Source organism: Diceros bicornis, chromosome 1, assembly GCF_020826845.1.
Source record: "Diceros bicornis minor isolate mBicDic1 chromosome 1, mDicBic1.mat.cur, whole genome shotgun sequence".
Lineage (NCBI taxonomy): Eukaryota > Metazoa > Chordata > Mammalia > Perissodactyla > Rhinocerotidae > Diceros > Diceros bicornis.
In genome coordinates this window covers 43,464,824-43,490,031 of record NC_080740.1, presented here as the reverse complement: position 1 = coordinate 43,490,031, position 25,208 = coordinate 43,464,824, and the positions used below count along the sequence as shown (strand labels likewise).

At 39.6% G+C, this 25,208-nt stretch overlaps 1 protein-coding gene across 3 annotated transcripts in view; it reads right to left on the bottom strand.

Moving 5' to 3' along the window:
* SNCAIP (synuclein alpha interacting protein) overlaps positions 1-25,208 on the bottom strand; it is a 144,467-nt gene that overhangs the window by 15,420 nt on the left and 103,839 nt on the right. For 2 of the 3 annotated variants that reach the window (XM_058539252.1, XM_058539274.1), the window contains exons 4-8: positions 23,039-23,910; positions 21,204-21,383; positions 15,542-15,655; positions 7,923-8,048; positions 3,451-3,620 (exon numbers count right to left, since the gene is read on the bottom strand). In XM_058539252.1, coding sequence (XP_058395235.1) covers positions 3,451-3,620; positions 7,923-8,048; positions 15,542-15,655; positions 21,204-21,383; positions 23,039-23,910 — 1,462 coding nt within the window. The remainder of the gene's footprint in view (positions 1-3,450; positions 3,621-7,922; positions 8,049-15,541; positions 15,656-21,203; positions 21,384-23,038; positions 23,911-25,208) is intronic. The other variant, XM_058539263.1, reaches the window with a different exon arrangement.

Below are 25,208 nucleotides of genomic sequence, written 5' to 3'. Positions count from 1 at the left end.
TTAAATTGACTGCTGAATTTTCGATATTGGCTTGAAGAAGCCCAGTGTTCTCCTTGCCAAGTGTCACTGCATATACTCAACAACTTTCGTCTGCCTAAGTCTAATCCTGTGAGATCAGATTCGGACAATACCCTTCCATCAGCCCCAAGCACTCTGTTTTTCTCAGAAGTGGTCAGTCTTAGTCTTAACATTTCATCCTTAAGACAGAGAATTCTGTGGTTTCATTTTATTCTGCCAGACTCACCTACTGAAAATTTAATTGTCTATAACAGGAGCCTGCAAACTTTTTCATAAAGGGTCAGACAGTCAATATTTTAGGCTTGTGAGCCATACAGTCTCTGTCACAACTACTCAAGTCTGCTTTTGTAGCATGAAATCAGCCCTACACAATATGTAAATGATTGTGTGTGGCTGTGTTCCAATAAAATTATTTACAAAAATAGATGGTGGGCTGGATATGGCCCACAGTCTATAGTTTGCTGACTCTGGTTTAAAGAAAGAATAAAAAACAAAAATACATAAGAGCATTCTACTTTTTGCACTTTGCAAGTTGGTATTGCATGTCAAATTTTTAAGAAAAATACTTAGTGAGGGGCTCAAATAGATGAAGAAAGATTATGGTCTGCTTTTAAAGGGTTTATTAGGTGTCAAAGTGAATTATGACACAATCGAGAAAACTATTTGAGGGTAATTGGGTTGACTGATGACTGGAATCCCACATATGAATGGAGGAAAACAGGACTCTACTCTCTAAAGAAGCCCTCAGAAAGGACTAATCAACTTTAATTATAATATATGACCATGTGAAATATGAATATATAATATATATGAAAATATATGAGCATATGCCTAGCATGTTAGTTTGCTAGGGCTCCTGTAACAAAGTACCACAAATTGGGTTCTTAGACAACAGAAATTTATTTTCTCACAGTTCTGGAGGTTAGAAATCCGAGATCAAGGTGTTGGCACGGTTGGTTCCTTCTGAGGGCTGTGAGGGAGAATCTGTTCCCTGCCTCCCTCCTAGCATTTGGTGGGTTGCTGGCAATCTTTGGTGCTTCTCGACTCGTAGATGTATCACCCTGATCTCTTCTTTCCTGTTCATATGGTGTTCTCTGCGTGTGTGTCTGTCTCTGAGTTCAACTTTTCCCCTTTTATTAGGACACCAGTCATACTGGATTTGGGCCAACCCTAATGACCTTATTTTTTACTTGATTACTTGGGTAAAAACCCTATCTCCAAATAAGGTCACATTCTGAGGTACTAGGGGTTAGGACTCCAACATATTTTTTGGGGGCCACAATTCAACCCATGATACGTAGGCTTGTAGACTAGGCCTTCAACAGAGCTGAAGGTTGCCATTTCTAAATAGTAACTATAAGGAGTCAGTAAAGGTATTCTAGTAGGAAAAGGCACTCAAGACTGTCTCCCAGTCAGAATTTTGGACTGGAAAAACTAGTGTTTTCCATCCTTCCTCTTGCACCTTTCTATGTTACTGGTGCCCTGGAGTCTGAAGGGTACAGTGTACTGCGTCTGTACTAGTGGATTTTTCTGTTCGTTTCTAGTTTTGCCAACCTTACTGAGGCACACAGTAAGTAAAAGACTAGGGTCTACAACGTAACCTCTCATATTTTATCTTGTCATTGGCCTAACTGCAACTGTCTACAGCATTCTGCTTTAGAGACAATGGAAGAACTGTAGTCTCTTAGCCTACATATATTTTATCCCAGGATCACCAACAGAGAGAGCAGCCAAGACTCTAACCTTGAACAGTTCACCAATAAAACAGCTATTAAAACTCATGAAAGCCTCTCAGACTCCATGGTATGGAGACTGAGGAGAATGTTTTGTGATCTTTTCTCTAAGTATGAACCTTTAGAAAAAACTTTCTATTGGATCCTTTTAAAGTTCCTCTTCATGGATATGTCTGTACACTACTGGGGGGAGTGGACATTGGTGCAACATTTTTGGAAGGATATTAGGGAACATCTACCCATATTTTAAATACACATGCCCTCTGTTTCAGCAATTCCCTTTCTAGGAATTTATTTTTAGAAATACCTATATATGTACATAAAGACGTGTACAAGTATATTTGCTGTAGAAAGACAACTTACTGAGTTATGGATTTGTGTGCATTTTCCCTTCAATTACGTCCAGCCCTTCAAGCTCACCTAGCTCACCTGCCCCAGGAGAGTTTTGTGCAACTGGGGGGAGGATGCTTGGAGGTAACCCTTTTAATTTTTAAGTTTTAAATTAAAAACTTTTTTTCCTAGTAAAAGCGTAAACTCATTAAAGAGAGTATTCTAGGTACCGGCAGGAAGAGGGCTGGAGGGGTGCAGAGACTGTACCTCTAAGGCAAGAGAGTGGAAGCAGAGAGATAAAGGAGGTTTCCCCAAGCTTGGAGAAGAGTTGGAGGTCCAAGGTCTTGTCATATTGTTGTGTGAATTACATTCATAATCAGTTAAGGCCTCCCACCCACCATAGGTCTTTTTTCAAATGAGCTGTATTCAGGAAAAAAACCCAATATTTTTTCATAACTTAAAGACTTCATATTTTTCTTCTAAAATTTAATTATTAAGGTTTATCCTCCTAATCTGCTAACATTACTTTGAATACTGATTCCCATTTTCAGTGATTCCCTCCCCAATACGGCAACTGTAATTTGACTGGTGTATTTTCTAAGGGCTGACCAGGGTCCCCTCAGGCAGACATCAGCTTCTTAATCCTTCAACCTGCTGGAGATTTACCTGACAGCCTCTCCCCCAGCCCCCCTTTCTTCAAGCATATCATGACAACCTCCCAGAAATGCTTCTCTGACATCCAGGTAGGCAATGTGTCCCAGTTTAATATCTCATCAAGAAAAGAACTGACTTTCGCTAGACATAGAGTGCTTTAAGCAACATCATGCTGAGTGAACATTATTTAATATTCTGAAGATTCATGAATTGTCTGCTTAATTTCTATAATAAATTTGCTGGTGATAGTTATCAGGTTACCTGTATGTAATTTCCCAAATATACATTTTTCTTTTGAAGAAAACTTAAAAGCTGGCCTATCTCTAGCCTTTTTCTCTCTCTCGTGCTCTTTATGATTTCCTGGAATACTAAGAACAGAAGTCCGGGGTGATGCCCATGTCTACTTTCCACGCCCTGCTGCGTAATCTGGCCCTGAGAGAGAAGCTCTCTTTCCTTGTCCATCATGGCTTAAACTCTCTGCTTACGAAACTTGCCCTGCCTCTTTTTTTTTGTTTAAATATCATTTTGCCTCTGCAGAGATGGCATCTTCAGCATGAATGCTGGCTATGAGGACTTGGGACGGAGGAAGAAAAGAAGATGAGGAGACTACTAGGAATTCCCCAAACAAATGGTGTGAGGGGAGCTTACCAAAGCATTTGGCTGAAACCTAAATACACGGATGACTTTGTTCTTATGGAACGATTAGGCCACTTACTCCTTTAGTTGCTTGGTTAGCTTCACCACCTGAGAGGCCAGTGACATGCAGGTCTCCACCACCACCAGGTACCGGGAGCACAGGGTGTGCCCGTGGCGCTCAGCGCTCTGGGACGGCTTTTCCCCTGCGTGGTTCTGCATGGTGACATTTGCTCCATATTCAACCAAAGTCTGTCAGAAAATGCAGAGACGTGATCATATCAAGAGCGCTCTCTAAACATTATTTTTTATTTTTGGTGAGGAAGATTAGCTCTGAGCTAACATCTGTGCCAATATTTCTCTTTTGTATGTGGGTTGCCGCCACAGCATGGCTTGATGAGTGGTGTAGGTCTGCGCCTGGGATCCCCGACCTGGGATCCTGGGCCACCGAAGCAGAGTGTGCTGGACTTAACCACTATGCCACGGGTCCGGCCCCTAAACATTATTTTTTAATGTCTGTAACAGAAGGTTGAATGGAACTTTCCCTGTTATCCCAAACCCAGTTACCAGAGCCAGCAGTGGGTGAGGGGCACCATCACATACAAAAGACAGCCTCTGTGAGCTTTCAGCAGCGGATATCAGACACCTCTCTTCAGAGCCTACAAAGATGCAGCAGAACCAACGCTACTGCTACCAATCCCACCCAGCCTCAGAAGGAGACTGGGAAGGGGAGGAGCCTGCTGCTGTCTTGAGAGGGCAGTGTCTGAGTGAGATGCTTTGTTCCTTTCATTCGATGGGCTCATAAAGTTGGGGGTGCCGGTAAGAAGGAGAGAGGAATTTTGTTTACCTGTTCCTATTTGCTTGGGTGGCACACTTGATCTGTTGCTGAGCCTACCAGATCAGGAATAAAAGAACTGGAGAGAAATGACATGGCAGAGGCTGTGAAGCAGCCCACACTCCCACCATGTGTCATGGCCAGGATATGACCCGTGGATTGAGCAGACGTTGTAGAAGGGAACTTGGCATGAGCTTGTCATCACCCTACTAAAATGGAGAGCATTTAGCTGCCTCTGCAGCAGCAAGAGGCAGTGGGGTGCAACACAGGTGGAGGGAATTGTATGGGGGAGGAGGGTGTAAGGTTGGGGCTAGATCTCCCACAGCAGGTATCAGTGGAGATGCTCCAGAGGGGCCTCTGAAGACTCCACCCACCGTGCCCACCAAAGAGTCAGCATCTGAAGGGTGCCATAGAGGGCATCAGTGGCAAACCATAGTGAGCCAAAGAAGCAATGGCAACTTTCAGGGAGAGTGCCATGACCTTTCCCAATTAAGCAAAGAGACAGTTAATTTTTTTCTCTCATACCTCCTCTTTGTCCCCAACACTGGAGCCCAGAAGAGAGAGGGGAATAGGAACTAATGTGGTGTGTACAAAGCTGACTATGTCACACTCTCCATGACAAGTCCCTTAAATCCTGAGTCTGACCTGGATTGGGGAGGAGAATGCTTTGAATCAGAAATAAGCCTGAGATTTTAAACTGGTTTGGAGTAAATGTTAATGGTCAAAAACAAGCAGCAAGTTATGGAATCTGGCCAATGTATCATTAGTAGAGGAGAGAGGGAGATTTGATGGAGCATGGTTGACATCATTAATTTAAAAATCATCAAAATTCTTTTGTATTTATACTGTGATGACATTAGATTCCACAAAAAGGTGATACATCAATATTAGTCAACTGCCACAATCTGACATATTCTTTGACACTATCAAGATGCGAATGTAGACCTCTGGACTTATTTTAGTAATAGGTAATATTTTTTCCATAAGCAATACTTGTACTTTTTAAATTCCTAGTCTACTTAGACGCCGAGGTCATTAACGAGCTTCATTTTCCTTTCAGTTTATGATCACTCACCATGGAAAGTCAATCTGCCATAAAGCCACCCACCTCACAAGAGCGTGACAGAGACCAGCTCAGCCCCGAGTTCTCTGAGAGACTCAGCGTACACACATTGTTATCACTCCCCTGACTCTGGCCTCTGTAGTCTTCTCACAGTGTTTTCCATACTCAGTCCCCTCCTCACCTCATAAAGGCCCTTGCTACCTCCTTTTCTAGTCTCAGTCTCTTTGTATCTTTTTTTGTAAATCTCACACCCAATGGACAGACCTGCTTCCAAGATTATCCAAGTTTCCACATCCATGGGATCTAGTGCCAAAAATACCATTTGTGTTAAGTGGAGTGATGAATGCTCTGAAAAGAGAGATCACCTCTCTTCACATATTAAAAAGAAAAATAACCGAAATCTCAAACATAATTAGTGATATCAGCTGGTTTTCTTTGGCTTTCAGTCATTTATTAGCTGATTAAAAAAAGTTTATTTCAAGACTATTAGATATTAGAGTGTTTAGTTAAATGGAAAAATGAATTTTTCAGCTTTTATTCAATTATTTTTCCTCCACAAAAAAATAATTCTATTCCTTTCATCTTTCTGTAGATCCTGGTAATTATTTAATTTTCTTTCTTTTCTATACTCTCCAATTTCTCATCACTCCCTTTACAACTTGGTGCCTTAAATTAGAAGATGCTTGCTTTGCCAACAAGAGTGGGGAGACTTTCAGACATTTGGAATCTTTCCTATCAACTTGGCTCTCCCAAGAGCAGTTTCATGCGAGTAGACACTCTAGAGAGCTTTTTGCTGTTACTTCTGCTTTTTGTTTTTGTTAATCTCGTTACTTTTACAGCTTTTCCATATATTCTCCTGTCATTTCCTGAGCCTTCTCTACCTTCCTGAGCAACTCGTCTCACTCCAGTTTTCTCTTTCAGATAGTCTACCTGGCACACAGTAGGACCTCTCAGGAAGTACCTGTTAAATAAATGAGCACAGTGAATTTGTAATAAAAGAAACAACACATAATAAGGTAAAAATGAGTGTTGCTTTCTTAGAGTTGTTATATACACATATTTTGAACTGTATGAACTTGGTGAGGTAAAAGCATTTTCTCTAATCCTGGCCTTCAGCCATATGTTGTCAATGGCCCTTTCCCACATCTCAGGCAGATGTGGGAACAAATCCATAGACGTTGGGTCATTTTCAATAAGAAGAATGGTATGATTGGTCTGATTCTGGTAATTATGATTTATGTTCATAAATTAAATTCCAGGCTAAATCTAAACCTTGTTTCCAACTCAAAGCCTTTCCTCTCCTCACACTGTCACTCCTCGGTCCTACCTGCTCTTCCTTTTTCTCGGCTATCCTCTCTCTTTGCTTTGTCATGAGGGCTTTAAAATTTTTCTAGGTGAAAAAGCTTTTACATTCACACGTGCCCCAAACTTCTGGGGACCTTGCTGTGCTCTCCCACCATGTGTGGTTATGATGGCGGCACTGGGTTTGGCTCAGCTTTAGGAAGCTCTGCATTCAGCTGAGGGATGAGATGCCGACTCCTCTTCTTGTAGGAACTCCACGGGCTCTAGGCAGCCCTCTTGGGGTGCCCCCTCAGATGGCTTGGGGCAGGGGAAAGAACCTCCCTCCCCTCTCCTGTGGCTCTGCTCCCCAACCTTTTTACATCACTGCACACATATAACATGACAATATTAGTAAGCTATGTTGGGCTAAGAGGATGAGGCCACCTGAGGCTGGTGGGTGGAGTGGCCGGCCAACAAAGGCCCTGCTCAAAGGCTGAGGGGATCAGTATTTAAGGCCCCCCATAATCAATTCTGGGTGTTTTTGAGTACATTCGAGAAGCTCAGTGCTCCTAACGAGAAAGGAGGAAAACCACACTACTCTCTCTCTAGCCTAGTACTCCGTACTCTGAAGAATTCTTCCAATCCATTCTTGAAAAATCTGTCCTGGGGCCAGTCCAGAGGCACAGTTCTGCGCGCTCTGCTTCAGTGGGCTGGGGTTTGCGGGTTCAAATCCCGGGCGTGGACCTACAGCACTCATCAAGCCATGCTGTGGCAGTGACCCACATACAAAATAGAGGAAGACAGGCACAAACATTAGCTCAGGGCCACTCCTCCTCAAGCAAAAAGAGGAAGATTTGCAACAGGTGTTAGCTCAGGGCCAATCTTCCTCACCAAATAAATAAAGTCTATTTAAAAAAAAATTAGTGAGTGCTCCACTAAAAAAAAAAAAAACAAAACAAAAAAGAAAAATCTGTCCTGTTTTTCATACACTGGAAGGAGAAGTGCACTAATGATAGCAAGAATGGCTTGCTATTTGAGAGACTGAGAGACATCAGTCTGGGTAGTGGTTTCCTGCTGTCTCGAGAACATGGGGGCACTTAATATCTGCTGTTCTTAGCTTTGGGGTCTTAGAGTAATGCTGAGAGAGCAGGAATAGTGACCTCTAACATTCTGTGACACTCAAGGAAAAACTTATAGAGCTATTTATGCCTATATCTGTGTGGATTTCTGGAAATACAAATATATCAAAATAATTCCTTATTGTCCACTACAAACTGATTTAATCTAGACATTGCTCCAGTGAACAAAATTTTCGTTTTTTATTTTATTACTTGATAAACTCATTTCTTTCTTCAAAGCAGTAGGGCCTGTATACCTGTATGCACCCGAGGTAGCCATGCTGTGAGGCTACATGAACGGCGCTGTTGCCATCCTGGTCCACTTCATCCAACGAGATGCCTTGTTCTTGCATAAACTGAAGAAGCCACAGAAGAATCTTTTCCTATAAACACAAAGATGGTTGGAATTAATGGAATATCATGTAGAGAAGTCTAATATAAAGACAGAGGAAAATAAAACTCCAACATTTCAGCTTAGATATAAGCAAGGTTATGATATCAAGAGAAAATTCCCATTCAGTATGAACTGAAAATCCATGTGTCTCAGCCTGAAGTCAATGAAAGAGCAACACTCAGAGAATTTTAAGGGCAGGAAGTTACCTCAGAAATGCTCTTGTTTACTTATTCTATAGATGAAAATTGATTCAGAGAAAGTTTGAGTACCTCCTCCAAGTCACATAGCTAGACAGATCCAGAGTTAGAACCAGAATTCAAGTCTTGATTCCAAGGCAACATTTTTGCTACTTTGTTACACTGTCTGTAGACTTCAAGAATACTATTATAAAACCTCGGACTATTGAGATAAACTAGCTCCTACTTTTAAGTTTATAATGTTTTAAGTTTATAATGTTTAAGTTTATAACGTTTTACGTTTATAAAGTTTTAAGTTTATAATGTATAATGTTTATAATGTTTCAGTCATGCCTTCCTAATTCCACAACTCCTGCAATCAACAGGCTTACAAAAAAAGGCAACATATTAAGTTGCCAAGTATAAGACGTCACTGAAATAAAACTGGGACCCTCTTGATTTTTGTGACCAAATGGTGGTGGTGTTTTAAAGGTGTTTTAAAGCTTTTCTTCTTCCATGTTAAAGGGACGGCACCCAAAGTTCTGAACACAACCTTTCAAAAGCAAAGACATGGAACATTCAGTGTGTGTTGCCATAATCTGTTTGCATTTTACCCACTGAGTCTTCTGTGGTATTTTCATGTTATGTTTGGCCTCGGGTGAAAGCAGGGGGATGGGAGTTCACTGTTTTAAAATAGAAGAATTAAATATAATGTTAAGAAAATATGAGAGTGGTAAAAACAACAGCATGAAGTTTAGGGGGTGGAATTTGACATTTAAAAAGAAGATCATGCATTTGAAATAGCCTTGAACCTCTTCTTAGCCTTTTAAAGGATTTTTTTTTTCCAGTTATTTGCTTGGACTGGTCATGAACTTTTATACTTTTCTGGATTAAATTTGCCTTCACCTTCTTAACAAGCCAACTAATCTGCTAAAGGAATGTTGGATGAAAACAGCCAACTCCTTTAATGTTTCACCCCTCATATGGGGAACAGGGCACTGTTTATGGAGGCATCTGTGACATCAGGGACAGACCGAACATTTGCACCACACTTTTTCCACATGAGCAAGCAGGGAGTAAGACCCCTAAAGAGCAAGAAGAGAAATGTAATCAATGCCTACAACCTTCCAAGAATACACCCAGGGAAAGCAGGGTGAGTGTGAGCTGCAAACGCAGACAGACTTTGTAGAAAAGTAAAACCCACAACGCCCCTAGAGAAGGAGGTGGAGCAGAGGCTGGAGGCCAGGGCTGGGAGTTAGAATCTGCATGAGGATGTATGGTAGAGCTTAATCCTCTTCTTCAGGGGCAAACTTGGAGAAAGTCGGGGCTGATATTTGGACCAGAGCAGGCGATGTTTCATACTCATTAGATAGAACAACTTCCTTTATTTTTCCTAATCGGATAGGGGAAAAAACTGAATTACTTTTATTTGGAGACAGATGATTATACCATGTGATATCAACTCCTTAAAAGATCTGGATGAATGGGTGTATCCCAGGACAAAGGACATAACCAACTAGTTTAAAGTCAATGGCTAAGACATAGAAACATCCAGGGGCAGGTGGCTCTGTCTCTACCAGTGAAAAGAACAGCCCTGCCATCTTCAGTGTGTCATTCTCACGCTTGTGGTGACTTGGCTTGCTCCATGACATTAAATCATGGAATCTTAAAATTGCAGAGTGGGAGAGATTTTAGGGAATCATCCAATTCAAACACCTTTATTTTACAAATTAGAAAACTGAAGACAACTGTATATTCTCTGATATTCTAGCAGTTTCTTTCTTCAGCAAGTTAAGTTCAGAGGAGTTCAAGACATTTAGAAATGTTTTCTATGCACCTTCTTGTCAGGCATATTTTCAGATTTTTTTAGACCTAATTAAATATTATAGTGGATATGTCTATTCCACATGTACAGAAAATGCCCTTTACTATAATTCACAGTGTTTTGACTTTTAGTAATGGCGTTGTAGGAAATGGAATACTGAATTTCAGAAGACTAGCAATTTTCCTCTTGTAGAAATCTAGGGAAGAATCCAGAGACCTGGACTTTGCAGGGGCTTGGTAATCTGGGAGAGCAGGACAAAGTCTGTGTGAGACAGGAATTGCCTTGGCTCCTGATGGCTCTCCAAGTCAGGTTCAGTTCACATTGTTACAATGACCTGTCTTCTTTTCTTATGATGGCATGGATAACTTTCTTCCTTCCAATTAAAGACCTTATCCAATTCAATATGCAAGACTTACATAAAGAACCATTATTCTATTGCTCAGAATAAGACAGGTCTTTGCCCAGTGCCTCAGATTCAGTTTTGTGTTTTGCAGTGGACAATTTACTTTAATAAGAAGCTATGCAACTGGCCTGTCCACTGAGATATTATATAGAAACAAAAATCTCTCCTATGAGATTGTGCAGAGAAGAACTACCAAAAGGGACTGGCTGACTATACACCTGGTCTATAACCAATTTTTAGGATTTCTAAAGTGGACATGGAAACGGCTAGAATCCCCTGGTTTTAGTAAAAGCATATTTAGCATCCACTCTCAGAGAAATGCTGCTTTCTGCTCTGATTCTGGAGAACATGCCAGAAGAGATCCACTGTCCTAGAATTTAAACTTGAAAAATATCTAGTAAGGAGAATGGAACAAATACAGCTATTTTCTCCAACTAAGAAGGCCCTTATGAATGCATACGTGTATTATATACGCAATGGTGTCCACCTCCCCTCGTAGACGTTAGCGCTCTTTCTCTCTCAGCGTGTGATTGTGTGTGTGTGTATGTGTGTGTGTGTGTGTGTGTGTGTGTGAGGGAGGAGATGTTAAATGAAGAATGTAACTTCAGATCTTCATTTTCCCATAAATATTGCTTTCAGGGAACATCCAATACAGTCACAGGGATGGAGAGGCTCTTCTGTATTATTTCTGTTTTACAGGATGCCTCTCCAACTTATATTCCAGCCATCCTCCCGCACATCCATCTATTCATTTGACTCTCATGTACTGACTGAAAGCTTCCTTCATGTACTAGTTTCCTCTTCTGGGGATTTTCTGCTCTTTTGGTAACCTGTTTTAATATTGTATTTTGTGTGTCATTAAGGCAATGCAATTTGTTTAAAGAGGCATAATACATATAATTTATGAGACTTGCTGGACAAAGTCTAACAAAAAATGTAATTGAAAAGTATGCCACAGGTTTATTACTGGTATCAATAAAATCTCTACAGCTTTTGTTACAACCATAAGTTCTAAAGGAGGCAGCTTTGTCTGTGATCATAGATCATCAAATTTAATATGCCATCAATTATAAGATTCATTCCAGTTTTTTAGATGTTAAAATGTTAAAAATGGCCAGCAATAATTTCATAATGTCATTTATTGTAAGATAAATGTAGAATCCAAAGATAGTAAACGTGAAAAAAAAGTACATCTAAGAATTGATTAAATAGGTTAAGGCCTAAATAGTTCTTTGCCAAGTTTCTCTTATACTTTACTTATAGTGAAGTAAACAAACTAAATAATATTGATAGCAATAAAAATAATAAATTGGAAGATATCCAATAATCATAATAGCCAACATTTATCTAGTACCTACTATGTGCCAGCAACGGGCAATGTCTCACGTGGCTTTTCTCATTTAGTCCTCTGAGCAACCCTGTGAGGAAGGTTCTATTATCTCCATTTTAAAGATGAGGAAACTGAGGCCCAGGGAGACCTTTTCTTTTTTAAAAAATGAACGTATCCAAAGCCACTGAGCTAATAAGTGGTAGGGCTAGGATTTAAACCCAGACAGCTTGACTCAGGAGCCAATGTTCTCCAGGACTCTGTTTTCTATCTTCTAAGTATGAATATCCACAACTACTCAATGCCCCATGACCCTTGACTCCATAAAGGACACGCTCCTCTGGCACCCTTTGGGTCACGGAAATCACAGTTAACTGCTCATTAGCCTGTGGGTTTGTGGAGCTCTATTGGTTATGTTTTTTCAAAGATGGAGAGCATGGATGGATGCTTTGGAGAGCAGATGCTCATGCTAATCAAAGATTTTTCTATTTGCAGCACTTTCAGTGTTGTTTACTTATTTCTACCCCACGACAGTGAAACAATATAGTCAATGCAATATTTCCCCTTTTTAAAGTAAACTGCAGAAAAACAACAACACACAACCTGTGGAAGCATCCCCCTCACCAGCATGCCCGTCACTGTTCACAACCATTGCTAAGAATTGCTAAGCCTTCTCTTTTTTCAAAAGGTGTCTTTTTTTTTTGATTTGTATCAGGGTAGACATTTAAAATGCGCAATGAATAACACAGTGCAGGCAAAGGTACTCTTGGTAAATGCTCAAGACTATGATAGAGGTTGTTTTTGTAGCAGAATCTCTTGACCAAAAGTCACATGAAAGATTCAGAAACACAACAGTCATAGGTTTGAAATTGAAAGCAACATAGAGACCACTGAGCCAATGATCAACGCAGAACAGGCTGAAGCCCCCAAGCAGCTGAGGGCGAGAGCTTTGCTGGGAGCCTGGACGAGGCCATTTCAACATTCACGCTGGAATAAAACAGCCCAAGTCACGCAGGTGGTAGCTTTGACTTGAGACAATTCTGTCTCAATTGTTTCACCAGCAACATCTCTCTGAAGGGACGGCAAAGCAGGTCCATCCAAGGACACCTTCTGCTTCTTCCTGGAGTCTCCCCAAAGCTTTCACTTTCACACTCCCTCTGGCTAGTTCTGCTAGATACGACCAGGCAATGAAATAATTGCACCCTCTGAGACTTCATGTGTCAAGATGAGGAAAATCAATTCCTATCACCCAAGACCTGTCACTCCAGGAGACCACTAAAAACTGCTGGCTATCCTGTGGTACTGGAGTCTTTAAAGGTAATTTTTACAGGAAAAAGGACATAAATTGGGAGTCAAATGGTGCCCATTCTTTAAGAATCTATAGGAGGGGCAGAGGGCAACTAAAATAAACCAAGAGAGGAATTTTCCTCTCTACTATCATTTCCAGAAGTATTTACTGAAGAAACAAAACCAGAACACACTCAAGTGCCTGCTTGATGTAGAAAAACTTGCATGTGCTGAATCCATTAGAAAACTGTTCAATAACAGTCTTCCTTGTGAAAATATTAGCCTTGTAACGCTTCCAAGTTCAGCATCTCCACAGGTTATCTGTTACATAAGTGGCTGTGGCAGATGTAGGATGGCTGGACAGAATTCGCAGTTCTAATGGGCTTCTCCATTTTCCGCTTGGGTAAATGCTCTCCTAAGGGCACTGCTGGACAGCTCTGCTCAAAGCTGTACTTTAGGTCATTAAAAATGCTTATCAGCTTGAAACAACAATCTGAAGACTGATACTAGCATGAAACAAATGTTTGACACGGCTCCTCACATAGGTCACTAATTTCCATATTTTTCTCTAGTCCAGCCAAGTAAGCCACACTATCGCCCAACCAGTCCTAGCAAGGGCATTTTCTTTTGTTCTGTCCCAATAGCTTCAAAATTATGAGAAACCTGCTGTGAGAGCTGAATAAAGAAACTGGCATATGTAAGCAACATTTCCCAAGACAAAGAATGCCGATGCCCAATTATTTACTTAGCGTCTCCGAACAGCAACGCAATCCTTTCCTCCTTTCCTTTGGCAAACTCTACCAAAAGTGCAGACAGCCTTTCCACTGATATCTAAAATTCCTCATTAGGCTTTATATAAGCAAATGAAATCAGGTTCATGAAACAATTATTCAGACCATTTGAGAATAAAATTCTGTTTTATACTGAAAATGATTTATGAAAATCAGCAGTGATAAAATGCTTTCGAAAATTCTATTCTCTCCTTTGCCAGCATAAGCAAAAAAGGGCATCCTTAGCAAATGCTTATTAACTATTATGGTTGTTTGTGGGACAGCAAGGCTGAGGCTCGTAAGCACAATACCCAAAGAAAATGGAGTAATCGTTTCAAAGACACTGGCTTTTACAAATTTTAAATGTTCTTCCTGCTCCTTTCTTCATTTCATAAATTTAGTACAGGTAATCACTTCTTTAATGAGCTGTTAAGGTACTTTACATATCACAATGTGGTGTTAGATAAAATTGTAAAAAAGTCTTCTTCAGCTATATCAACGCCACTGTAAACAAGCTATACAAATTATCTACACAGATGGAGACAAAATGGAACCTGGCCCTGAAATCAGAGGACCTGAGGTGAGATCCAGTCTTTGTTCTTACTAGCCATTAGACCACTTAACTTTCTTTCTTTGTTCTCCTCATCTATAGAATGGGGATAAAAACAACAGGATCTAATATAATTGTTTTAAGGAATAAGTCAGATGATGTACACAAAATCCAATGGCACAGTACCTGGCACACATTGTACATATATTAATTGAAGTTAACACTGTATAAAATAAACTATCACCTAAAATGACTCCTGCTAAAAGAAAGACTGTGGTAATATTCTCCAAATCTATTTTTTGAACTTGAGATCGTCATGCTTGAAAAAGCATAATCTTTTGTTGACAATACCACAATTTACTGCCACTGGGAAAGTTTATGAAGCCAAAGGGGATACGGTTATATGCATGAGAAGCAATTTTCTTTGCCACAAACAAATTTTAATACAGTGCTGACTTTATTTTTTTTAAGATTGAGATTGGCATTTTGCGGTTGCATTTTTTTTTTAAAGATAATTTATACTCATCCCCCTCAAAGGGAGTTAGTGATGATTTTTTTACTCCATACACTGGATTGTGATCTGTGTACTTCAATGACTCACACTGGGATTTCCTAATGTATAAATTGGTTGTAACTGAGACTCATCTAGTTAGTGTGCCTGCTCATTTTTAATAGAGGAAGACTTCCTTGATTAATGTCTTACTAAAGATATTCTTCTTAATTTTGGGATCAAGCAATTTATTGTTTTTCATTTTGACAGAAATTAAATGTTTTTATTGTAGAAAATTTGGAAAATACTGAAAAATACAAAAAGGAAAATAAAAGCCACTTGTAATTCCCGTTAGTGATTACTACTACTATAAACATGTTGTGCCAGTTTTTTCTAGTCATTACATATTTCTCTTTCTGTCTCTTCAAAATTCAAATTAGGTACCAAATTACAGGAACAGTTTTGTATCATACATTTTAACTTAATATTATATAATGAATATTTTTCTGTAAAATTCCATCACATGGGTTTAGCTTCATTAGTTATCCAATATCCTACTACGAAACATTTAGGTTGTTTAAAACATTTTTTCATTAAAAAATATTACAGTGAATATGACTGCTTATAAATCTGATAATTAGAAATTCTTCATACCTGGCCAAAGCAAGCTGCATAATGAATAAGGCTTGGAAAATCCTTAGAACAACTCAATTCTGCAATGGCTTCCGTTTCACTCACCATCCAGCGTACGCACTCCAACTGACCATTCTAGATTTAAAACGAAAGAAAGAAAGAAATTCAAGGAAATTCAGGTTTGGAAAATACCTTATAAATGTTAATTTTACCAAGAGAAGAAATCACATGAATTTTGGTTTTTATATCTGGCTTAATTTATTTATAATATAAATATATCACATTATATTTCTGATTTGTGGTTTTAGCTCTAAATCAACAGCAGAATTTTTGCTTAAATATGTTTTCATAACTTTAATCAGGTGTTTTAAAATCACTTTATCGAGGTATAATTTGCATACTATAAAATATATCCTTTTAAGTATACAGTTTGATGAATTTTGACAAATATATACTCTCTTGTAATTACAACTCCAACCAAGATATAGAGCATTTCCATCACGGCCCCCCCTTGCCCCCTCACATTTCTAGTACTCCTTTGTTCTCATCCCCCTCCCTTTTGCCTCAGGCAACCACTGACATGATTTCTGTCACCACAGACTAGAGTATGTACTCGTTTGCATCTGGCTTCTCTCACCCAGTAGAAAGCCTCTAAGATTCATCCAAGCTACTGCTTGTACAAATAATTTATTCCTTTTTATTGCTGAGAAGTATTCCATTCTATGAATATATTGCCATTTGTTTACCCATTACCTCTTAGAATAAGCATTTTCCCTTGAGAAGTTAAACATTAGGATTTCAAAATAAAGAGAAAATAATCCTATTATACTGGCTCAGATGCTACCTTCACTGAAGGCTCTGTCTTGTTTGTAGAATAGGCTTCCCTGACTCCATGACCACAGTAGCTCTTTTCTCCTGTGCTGAGATCATGCACTGTGCAAACCAAGAAGGCAGTTGTGACCTATACAACCTAGTGATTAAGACCCAGACTTTGGAATGGATTTAAATCCTTAATCCACCACTTGGTTACAAGACTTTGAACAAGTTAATTTACTTCTGTGATACTCAATTTTGTCATCTGTTAAATAGCAGGGAGGGTAGTAACTACCTCATAAAGTTACTGTGAAGATCAAATGAGACGAAGATGTCAGCTTACTAAGCACACAATACTTGTTACCTTATACTCTTTGAATGGTCTCTTAGATCCTCACAACAACTCTATAAGACAAATGAGACATTCAGCGGCCTTCTTGGTTTGCACAGTGTGGGACCTTAGCACAGGAGAAAAGAGCTACTGCGAGCATGGAGTCAGGGAAGCCTATTCTAAAAACAAGACAGAGGAGGTAATCTGCTCATTCTTCATTTACTGCTATGGGATTTCAAGTAGTCAGTTCCCAACTATTCACATGCAGACTCTATTCTCTCCATTTGGGGCATCTAGCACGATCAGGTGTGTGCTGAAGAGCTCCCTGGTCCCCAATTCACTTCAATCTCCTCCCTTCTCCCTTCTCTGCCCTCTTTGCCCCTTGGCTTCTGGCTGGGTTTGGCTGATGGAGAGTGGTGGCAGGAGACCAGGGAAGGAAAGTGATTTTGAGGTACTCTCTGCTCCTGGCTTCCCTATTATGGAGTTGCCATTGGCCAGCTGAGTTTCCTCACCAGTCAAAGGTCAAAAGTCAGCCAGTCGTATTCAGCCCCCTCTATCTCATGTCCTTCCTGAGCTCCTTCTGGCTCTGGGGTGGTAACTCTGTGCTCTAGCTGTTACCCCAGGATACTGCACTTTCCTTCCTGGGATCCTCGCACCCCACCCACCTTCCTTTTGTGTATAAATCCATCATAGACTTTCCTTACAATATGTAATTTGAGCATGCCAAGTATGCTTTGTTGATTTTCTCTATTATTTTTCTATTCTATATTTCATTTATTTCCACTTGAATTTTTTTATTTCCTTCCTTCTGCTTGCTTTGAATTTAGTTTGCTTTTCTTTTTCTAGTTTCCTAAGGTAGAAGGTTAGGCTATTGATTTGAGATCTTTCTTCTTCTTCTTTTTTTTTTAACATAGGTATTTACAGCTACAAATTTCCCTTTAAGCACTGCTTTAGCTGCATCCTTAAATGTTGGTAGGTTGCATTTTCATTTTCATTCATCTCCAAATATTTTCCAATTTTCCTTGTAATTTCTTCTTTGATACAATGATTATTTTGGAGGGTGTTAATTCCATATACTTGTGAATATTCTAAATTTCCTTCTGTTATTGATTCCTAATTGAATTCCATTATGGTTGAAGGACATACTTTGTATGATTTCAATCCTTTTAAATTTATTAAGACCTGTTTTATGGCCTAACATATAGTCTCTTCTGGAGACTGTTCCATGTGAACTTGAGAAGAATGTGTATTCTGCTGTAGAATGTTCTGTTAGATGCCTGTTAGGTTTAGTTATTCAGGGAGGCAACATTTAAATAAATAAAATTAAAAAAAAAAATCTGTGAATTTGAAAGAAACATCATTTTCCATAAATAGAAATACCAAGAAAACAAAAAATGTTATTAAATTCTGGCAGGGGAATTTTGCCTGCTGAAGTCTCTGAGCCTGGGGTCAATCATTGTATGTTAAAGGGGAAGGTCAGTAGGTTACGTGTTTGAAGTCATTTTTCTCACCAGACCAACATTTTGTCTTTGAGCTTAATCAGAAGAACTGAATGAGTATGAAAAAGGAATTAAGGTTGTTTCATTCCAAGTCTGTCTAGCTTCTAAAATAATTTCTTGTACTGGCCCCATTTTAGAAAACCCACTGCTCTCACCTTATAGAAATCTTTCTTTCCACTCATTTTCCTTAACTATTCCCAGAGGGCAATCAATAATGCCCTGAACTTCCATAGTATCTAGTGTTGGGTGCTCCAGAAAACACTCAATAAATTCTGCATGTAACTGGCAAGAATTTATTATGTTCTATTTATGGAGTTTGAGAGCAGAAATGGGGGAGAGATGTTCTTAAGCCTTGGTATGACTTCAAAGGTCCTTTTCTTAGGTAATCTTTTTATATGATACCCTATCTCTGACTCTGCTTCCTGTCAGCCAAGTAATATTATCTGAGCAACTTCTGCCTATTTGTACCAAGTTTGTTTGTCTTTAATGACAGCAGGGCTCTCAGATCTATGCTTAATGAGGTGAAACACCACCAGTCAGTTACTGGTGTTCAAAACAAGGTCCTAAAGTAGAAGAATGATGACTTCCTAGGACTCCCTCAATGGCATCAAATCCATCAAAATACACTGAATGGACTGAAGCGGGACATGTATCAGGACAGATTTCCTAAGGAGGTGGCATTTGTTATAAAATATTTGTATTTACTGCTTTTGTAAATTCTAGATTAAATGAAGGAATAGAAGCACATTTCCATTTCTCAAATCATTATCCAAAAGTAAAGCATAAAAAGCCTGAGACTCCATATTCATAAAAGCTTTTGAGGTTTGATATAGGTTCTTACAGTTCTTATCGGTTTGATATGTGTTCTTCATTAAAACAAAAAAACCCTGCTGTTTAAGTTTGCATGCTGATTGTATGATGGCAATACTATGTTGACTGGAAGAGCTTAAGAATGAATTAACACTTAAAATGAATATTGTAGAAAGAGTTTATACCCAGGGTTGGTATGACCTTAATGACCAGTAAGTTTCTTATGTATCTTCCTACTCTGAAGATTCTTAATCTATCAAAACAAGCACATAGGGCATATATATTAAGAAAAAAGTTTTTTCATCCAACTATGTAGTTAAAATATAATTAATATACATATATTCTACCACTAGTCAGGAAAACAATATAAATTATAAGTTATAAGTATTTTATAAACAGTAAAATGGCAAGGCAAATGTCAACATTCATTGGTTTTGCAAGAATATTTTATTCATCACTAACACATGCCCACTGATGACCAGACCCAACCCCTATCTTCCCACAGGCCTCTGACATAGGACTAGATCCTGAATTTGCCATCTTGCACTTGAATTACTGACAACTTATCTGCTGTATCCACCAGGCTATCAACTCCTTAAGAAAAGGGACTATGCATCATTCAAATTTGTATTTCTATTGCCTAACAAACACAGTACCTGGTGGACTCGGTACACATTACTGAACTCAACTATGCTGAACCCTGACTTCACATTTGTTTTCTCTTTCTTCATGATGGCTGCCGGAAGTTCAGCTCTTAATTTGACATTACATCATTCACAACTAAAGGAAAATTATATCCTCCGGGAACACATATTTTTTTATTTTATCAAGAAAATGTTATTTTCAGGGGCCGGCCCAGTGGCGTAGTGGTTAAGTTTGCGCATTGCACTTTGGCAGCCCAGGGTTTGCAGGTTCGGATTGGAGGCGTGGACCAACATACCACTCACCAAGCCATGCTGTGGCGGTGTCCCATACACAAAAAATGGAGGAAGACGGGCACAGATGTTAGCTCAGAGCTCATCTTCCTCAGCAAAAAGAGGAGGATTGGCAATGGATGTTAGCCCAGATCCAGTCTTTCTCACACACACACACACACACACACACACACACACACACACACACACAAAAGCTATTTTCTATGCTATCTTTGAAATAATACCAATCAAAACTAAATAAAACAGAAAATAATTTTTTAATATATACAACTTCACTGAATGGTAAATAAATTAAAGATATCAAAATTCAGATTTGCATAAAAGATATATTAGGGGTAGGACAGCAATTGCTTGTTTTTCAAATGTGACATGTTCTCTAGTGAATTCACAACTAGATTCCTTTAGCAAGTTCCCCTAGCAAATTTCAATAGAATTCCGTTTATAAAAATTATAATTATTCAGCTTTTAGAAGATGTAACTATTATTTAAAGCAAAGTACATATGCAGAAGCACAAGATGTATTATATTTCCCTGAACTTCGCTTCTGGCTTCTTACTAAATTTTTTTTTTGCCAAAGATTTTAAAAGCAATTTTAGTTCAATCGTTAACCTTCTAGTGAAGTGTTATATTTTACAGAGGCACTCACTGCAGTGCTATAAAAGACCATGTCTTCCTGTATCACAGTTTTTAGGTTTTAACTGTATCCCCGTTGGCATTCATTTGTGTAGTTTCTGACTATCTGTGCTACCGTGCTACTAGCATACCGTGCTGGGCAACAGCTAAACTCAAACTCTGCACTGATATTCTAAACAGCTCCTGATACTGAAAACATTTAATCTTCAGATGTGATCCATTAGAAGCCCACTTTATTATGTGAAATACTCCTGAGTGCTATCAGCCCTGAAAAGACACCTTTTCCTCATTTGTCTTGCTCATTATACTTGCATTAGGAAAAAATGAAACAGTCTCAGAAAGATCCAGGTATGCTTAAGAATCCAAATTGCAGTCACCATGAAGAACAAAGGGTTCTTAGAACCACAACAGATCATTTTCCTTTCTCTTTATTAAATTATTTGAAGCTTACCCTCATTGCACAATAAATTGGAATGCAGTCTCAAAATCTCAAAGTAGTTAGGGACTGAAATGATTAATCTCTTAAATGTAATATGTTCATTTGCTGTTTGCTTGGTATGTCATGCTTCTCGCTCTCCATTCCAACACTTTAGCTCACTAGGAATCTTAAAAAATAGAAATCCAACTTTTAGCTGTGGAGGGCCCAGCCCCCAACCAGTCACCTTGATGGCCAGGCCTGGCGGAGTCAACTTCTCGGCATTTCGCTCACTGAGGCAATCTTCTCCCATTAAAGAAGTGAGGTGCTGCAGACATTCTGCGTGCCCCTGTGACGCGGCAATGTGTAAAAGGTTGTTTCCGCTTTCATCATGAATTTTGTCTAGATTGTCGGCAGCTAGGTGTGGCTGTAAAAATAGTAAGATTAGACAACTTAAGTTAATAAATCAGAATGAGACGCTGTTGGGGTTTTGCTCTGGGCACTGGGAAGAAGAGATGCGCTTCCAGAAGCTCTGGTGGCAGCCATGGGGAACTAATAAATCAGAATTCCTTGCTATTAATTCTAATGATTTTCCGTTATGCTTTTTTGTTATACTATGTTTTAGAACATGAATGCTCAGGAGACTTATCTTCACGTGAGACATGGCAACAGGATAGGTCAGTGAGCTTGTGGAGGCTCCAAGCTGGCTTTCTAAACAACTTCGATGACATTTATGGTAACTGGCAGGTTCCCTGTCTGTCTCTTCCACTCGACTTTTAAGTCCTGAGGGCCAGGCTATGTTATATTCCCTGTTGTAGGTTTGGTGAGTGAATGAACTACTTGTCTCAACCATCTGCTTTGCCTTGAACTATGGAGAACTGGCTTTGACTGCAAGCTCCATGATGACTGTGGCAACTAGGGCTTCCATGGGTACCTCTAGATGCTTTCACCCTCAAACAAACTCATGGGGCATCTGGAGGCTACCTGACCTTTGGTTTTTCTCACCTCTAGTGAAGTTCAGTTCCCTGAGTATGAACTGGTTGACAAAGGCTGTTGGGTAAACTGAGAGGTGTTATCATTTGGGAATGGGAAGGACGAATGAAAGGAAAGAACCAAAGAGAAACAGAAAGGAAGAGCTAAGAGAAACAGAGAAGATATTTTCAGGAGAAAAAATAATTATTACTTTATTTAGTAAAATGTAGTAAAATCAATCGTATCATCCTAGTACAACAATAAGATCTGTGATGCTAGACCAAGCACGTTGTACTTATCTATGTATGGTTTTAACCTAAGTAGAATCACACTGCCAAGACGTGATGATTTTCTTGAATGAGACTTGAATTAACTTTACAGTATCAGCCCACGCTTGCTACTGTTTGAGCCAAGTCTGGAAGCCAGAAAAGAACAATGCAGGCAGATGGAGTGTGATTTCAGTTTAGCTTTCTCTAAGCCTAAGCAGAACAGGCTGTTCTTACATCATCTTACTCTGTCTGTAGAGTCTTTGGAAAAGCTTCTTCATGCTCTCTAGACACGCAGAGCTGGAACTAAGTAAAAACTCCACGTGGGTCAGAGGGCAATCAAGCTCTAGGGTAAGCTCCTATCTGCAAATGCTTTCAAACATCCTGGTCCAACTCTTCTGAATAACGATCAGGATAAAACAGAAGACCCTCTGTTCACGTATCTGGCAGGTCCACCACCAGCAAGGAACTGACATCCCCACAAATAATTGAGTGAGAGCACTGGGAATCATTGGAAAAGCAAAAAGAAAGACATAAAGATTCAAGTTAAAGAAAGTGCTGGGCTTTTTTTTGTTTTGTTTTTGTTTTAGATTGTCTTTATTCCAGTTGAATTCATGCAAAGTTAAAGTGAAATAACACTCCCCTTATAGCCATTTGTTTTTCTCTGCATTAACTTCCTAACTTTTAATTTTAAAACTCAGAAGTCACATCACCCAATGAAAGCCACAAGTAAAGACCAAAAAAGAATGGGAACAAATGCATCATCATTCTGTTACTAACGAATGGAGCTGATAAAACTGGAGTCTAGATTATTAATACATATATTGAATTATATCATACTTACCAGGAGAGATATTTGTCCTTCTTTAACGATGTTCAAGATGCTTTTTACTTTTTTCAGATACTCACTCCTTTCTTCTGGGCCTTGGGAGCTGGTCCAGTTCATGCCACCAATCTGCTCTTCTAGCTTGGCTTCTGTTGCTGAGGATTGCAGATGGAAGGCCCTGAGCTGGCAGTCTGGCATTGCCTTCTCAACTTTTCGACTATGAGGATCACTAAAGCTCTTGTTTAGGAAGTCTTTACCCTGGTTTTCAGGTTCATATGCAGAGCCACATTTAAGCAGAGGAGGTGAGCTCTCAGATTCTTCAGTGGAGAGCTTTTGCTGGTCTCTGACGACAGATGATGCTTTTCTCAAGTGAGGGCTTTTCACAGGAGAAAGAACACAAAATGGTGTCATGTTGGATGGTGAGTTCTCAGCACTTCCTGTAGAGCAGGCTTTGCCAGAAAGACCATTGATAGTTGTGCATAAACCCAAAATTCTTTTTTCTGAAGTCACCTTGGTAAAAGAGGCAAGCTGTTGACTGGATTTAATGTAAGGCACATCCAGAATCTCATCCATGTCGAGGTCATAATGCTCCAGTTCGCCCAGCAATGAGCTGGGCTCTGAGCTCTTACTTTGGGGGATGCCTTCTCTATCTCCGGGGCTGAGCTCCTCAGGTTGGGGGCCTGGGTCAGAATCACCCCCTTTCTGGTACTCCACCTTCTGGTTCTTTTGGTCATCACTTTCATTGTTCTCCAGAGTTTCTGGCTGATGTTTCAGTGGGGAAACTCTCTTCACAGGGCGGAACTTACTGTATACATCAGCGATTCCTGTGGGCTTTTGCGTGTTTGTAATAAGAGTTGAGACGCCACAATTCCAGCCAGAGCTAGAAACTGCTTTAAAATAAATTAAAAGAGGAGACGACTAAATTGAAATACTGAAAATATCTTGGCCATGCAGGCAGACATGGTCCACTCAAATTATGCTCAAAGTAAGCCCCCATCTAAGGGGACAACTTAGAGAGAATATGTATCATAAAACAAACAGTTCATACTCACCATTGGAAAACAGTGAATTGATAAAAGGAAGTTATGACATATTGGCTCAAAATTAATTAAAGTAGTAAAAATGGTAAAGCAGACAGCTAAAGAAAACAAACCCAGATAGACAATTCGATTTATTCTCTGGATAGTTATACCTCCCTGGCAGTATTTTGATACTTGTCACCACCCTGAAAAACAGAATTGGAGGATAAGATCCTCTGTGTTAAATGAACTCTGAAACTAATTTAGGGAGAGATGAGGAGGTACACACACGTGTGCACACTTGTACACACACACATATATGTACACCCCTAAAGCTTAAGAAGTCCCATATAAAGAAGGGATAAATTGTTTAACATCGCGAAAACATAAAACTGTGACCCATTGGAGGATTCACTAGGTAATTCATTAGGTGTATTGGGGAAAGAACAGAAAGAAAGGAATGAAGTGGTCAGGAGCTGACTGGCTTATGGGAGATAAGCCATGGTTGAGTTCACCCCACTGAAGACTGACTATCCCAGCCAACCATCATTCAGGGGCATTTCATGGTGCTTTCATGAATATGACACAGCAACATAATGCACTAACATTTCACAATGGAACATGCTCTTTAAGATTCAGTGCTGCCCTCCATTACCGGGAAACCTGGAAATAAACGGGAGAAGGAAGTTGAAAAGAAAGAGAGAGGTAGGCAGACTAGGGTTTTCTTTTTTTTGTCATTTCTGTGCAAAGCTTAGATAAAGACTGTATAGTTTGCATTTGAGTAAGCGTCTGGTTGAGATGGAGTGTAAAGTGAAACAGCAACACATCTGGAAGTGAAAGATAAGAACCTCCACCTCTCCCAGTTAACCTTGTATGAAAGGCTGCCCTGTGCCTCCTCTCAGTGCAGGACGACGGAGAAACAACAGTCTCCTCGGCCATGATGATACTGCTTCCTCTCTGCTACACTCCCCTGACTAGATGACGGATGACCCAGTACCCTTGGAAACTCGCAGGCCACTGATTTATGGATTCTTACTCCCTTTCCAGCCAGCCCTTGTGCTCTAGTGGTTAAGATTCAGCATTCTCACTGCCGCAGCCTGGGTTCATTTCCGGTCAGGGAACCACAAAACCCATCTGTCGGTTGTCATACTGTGGCAGCTGCATGTTGC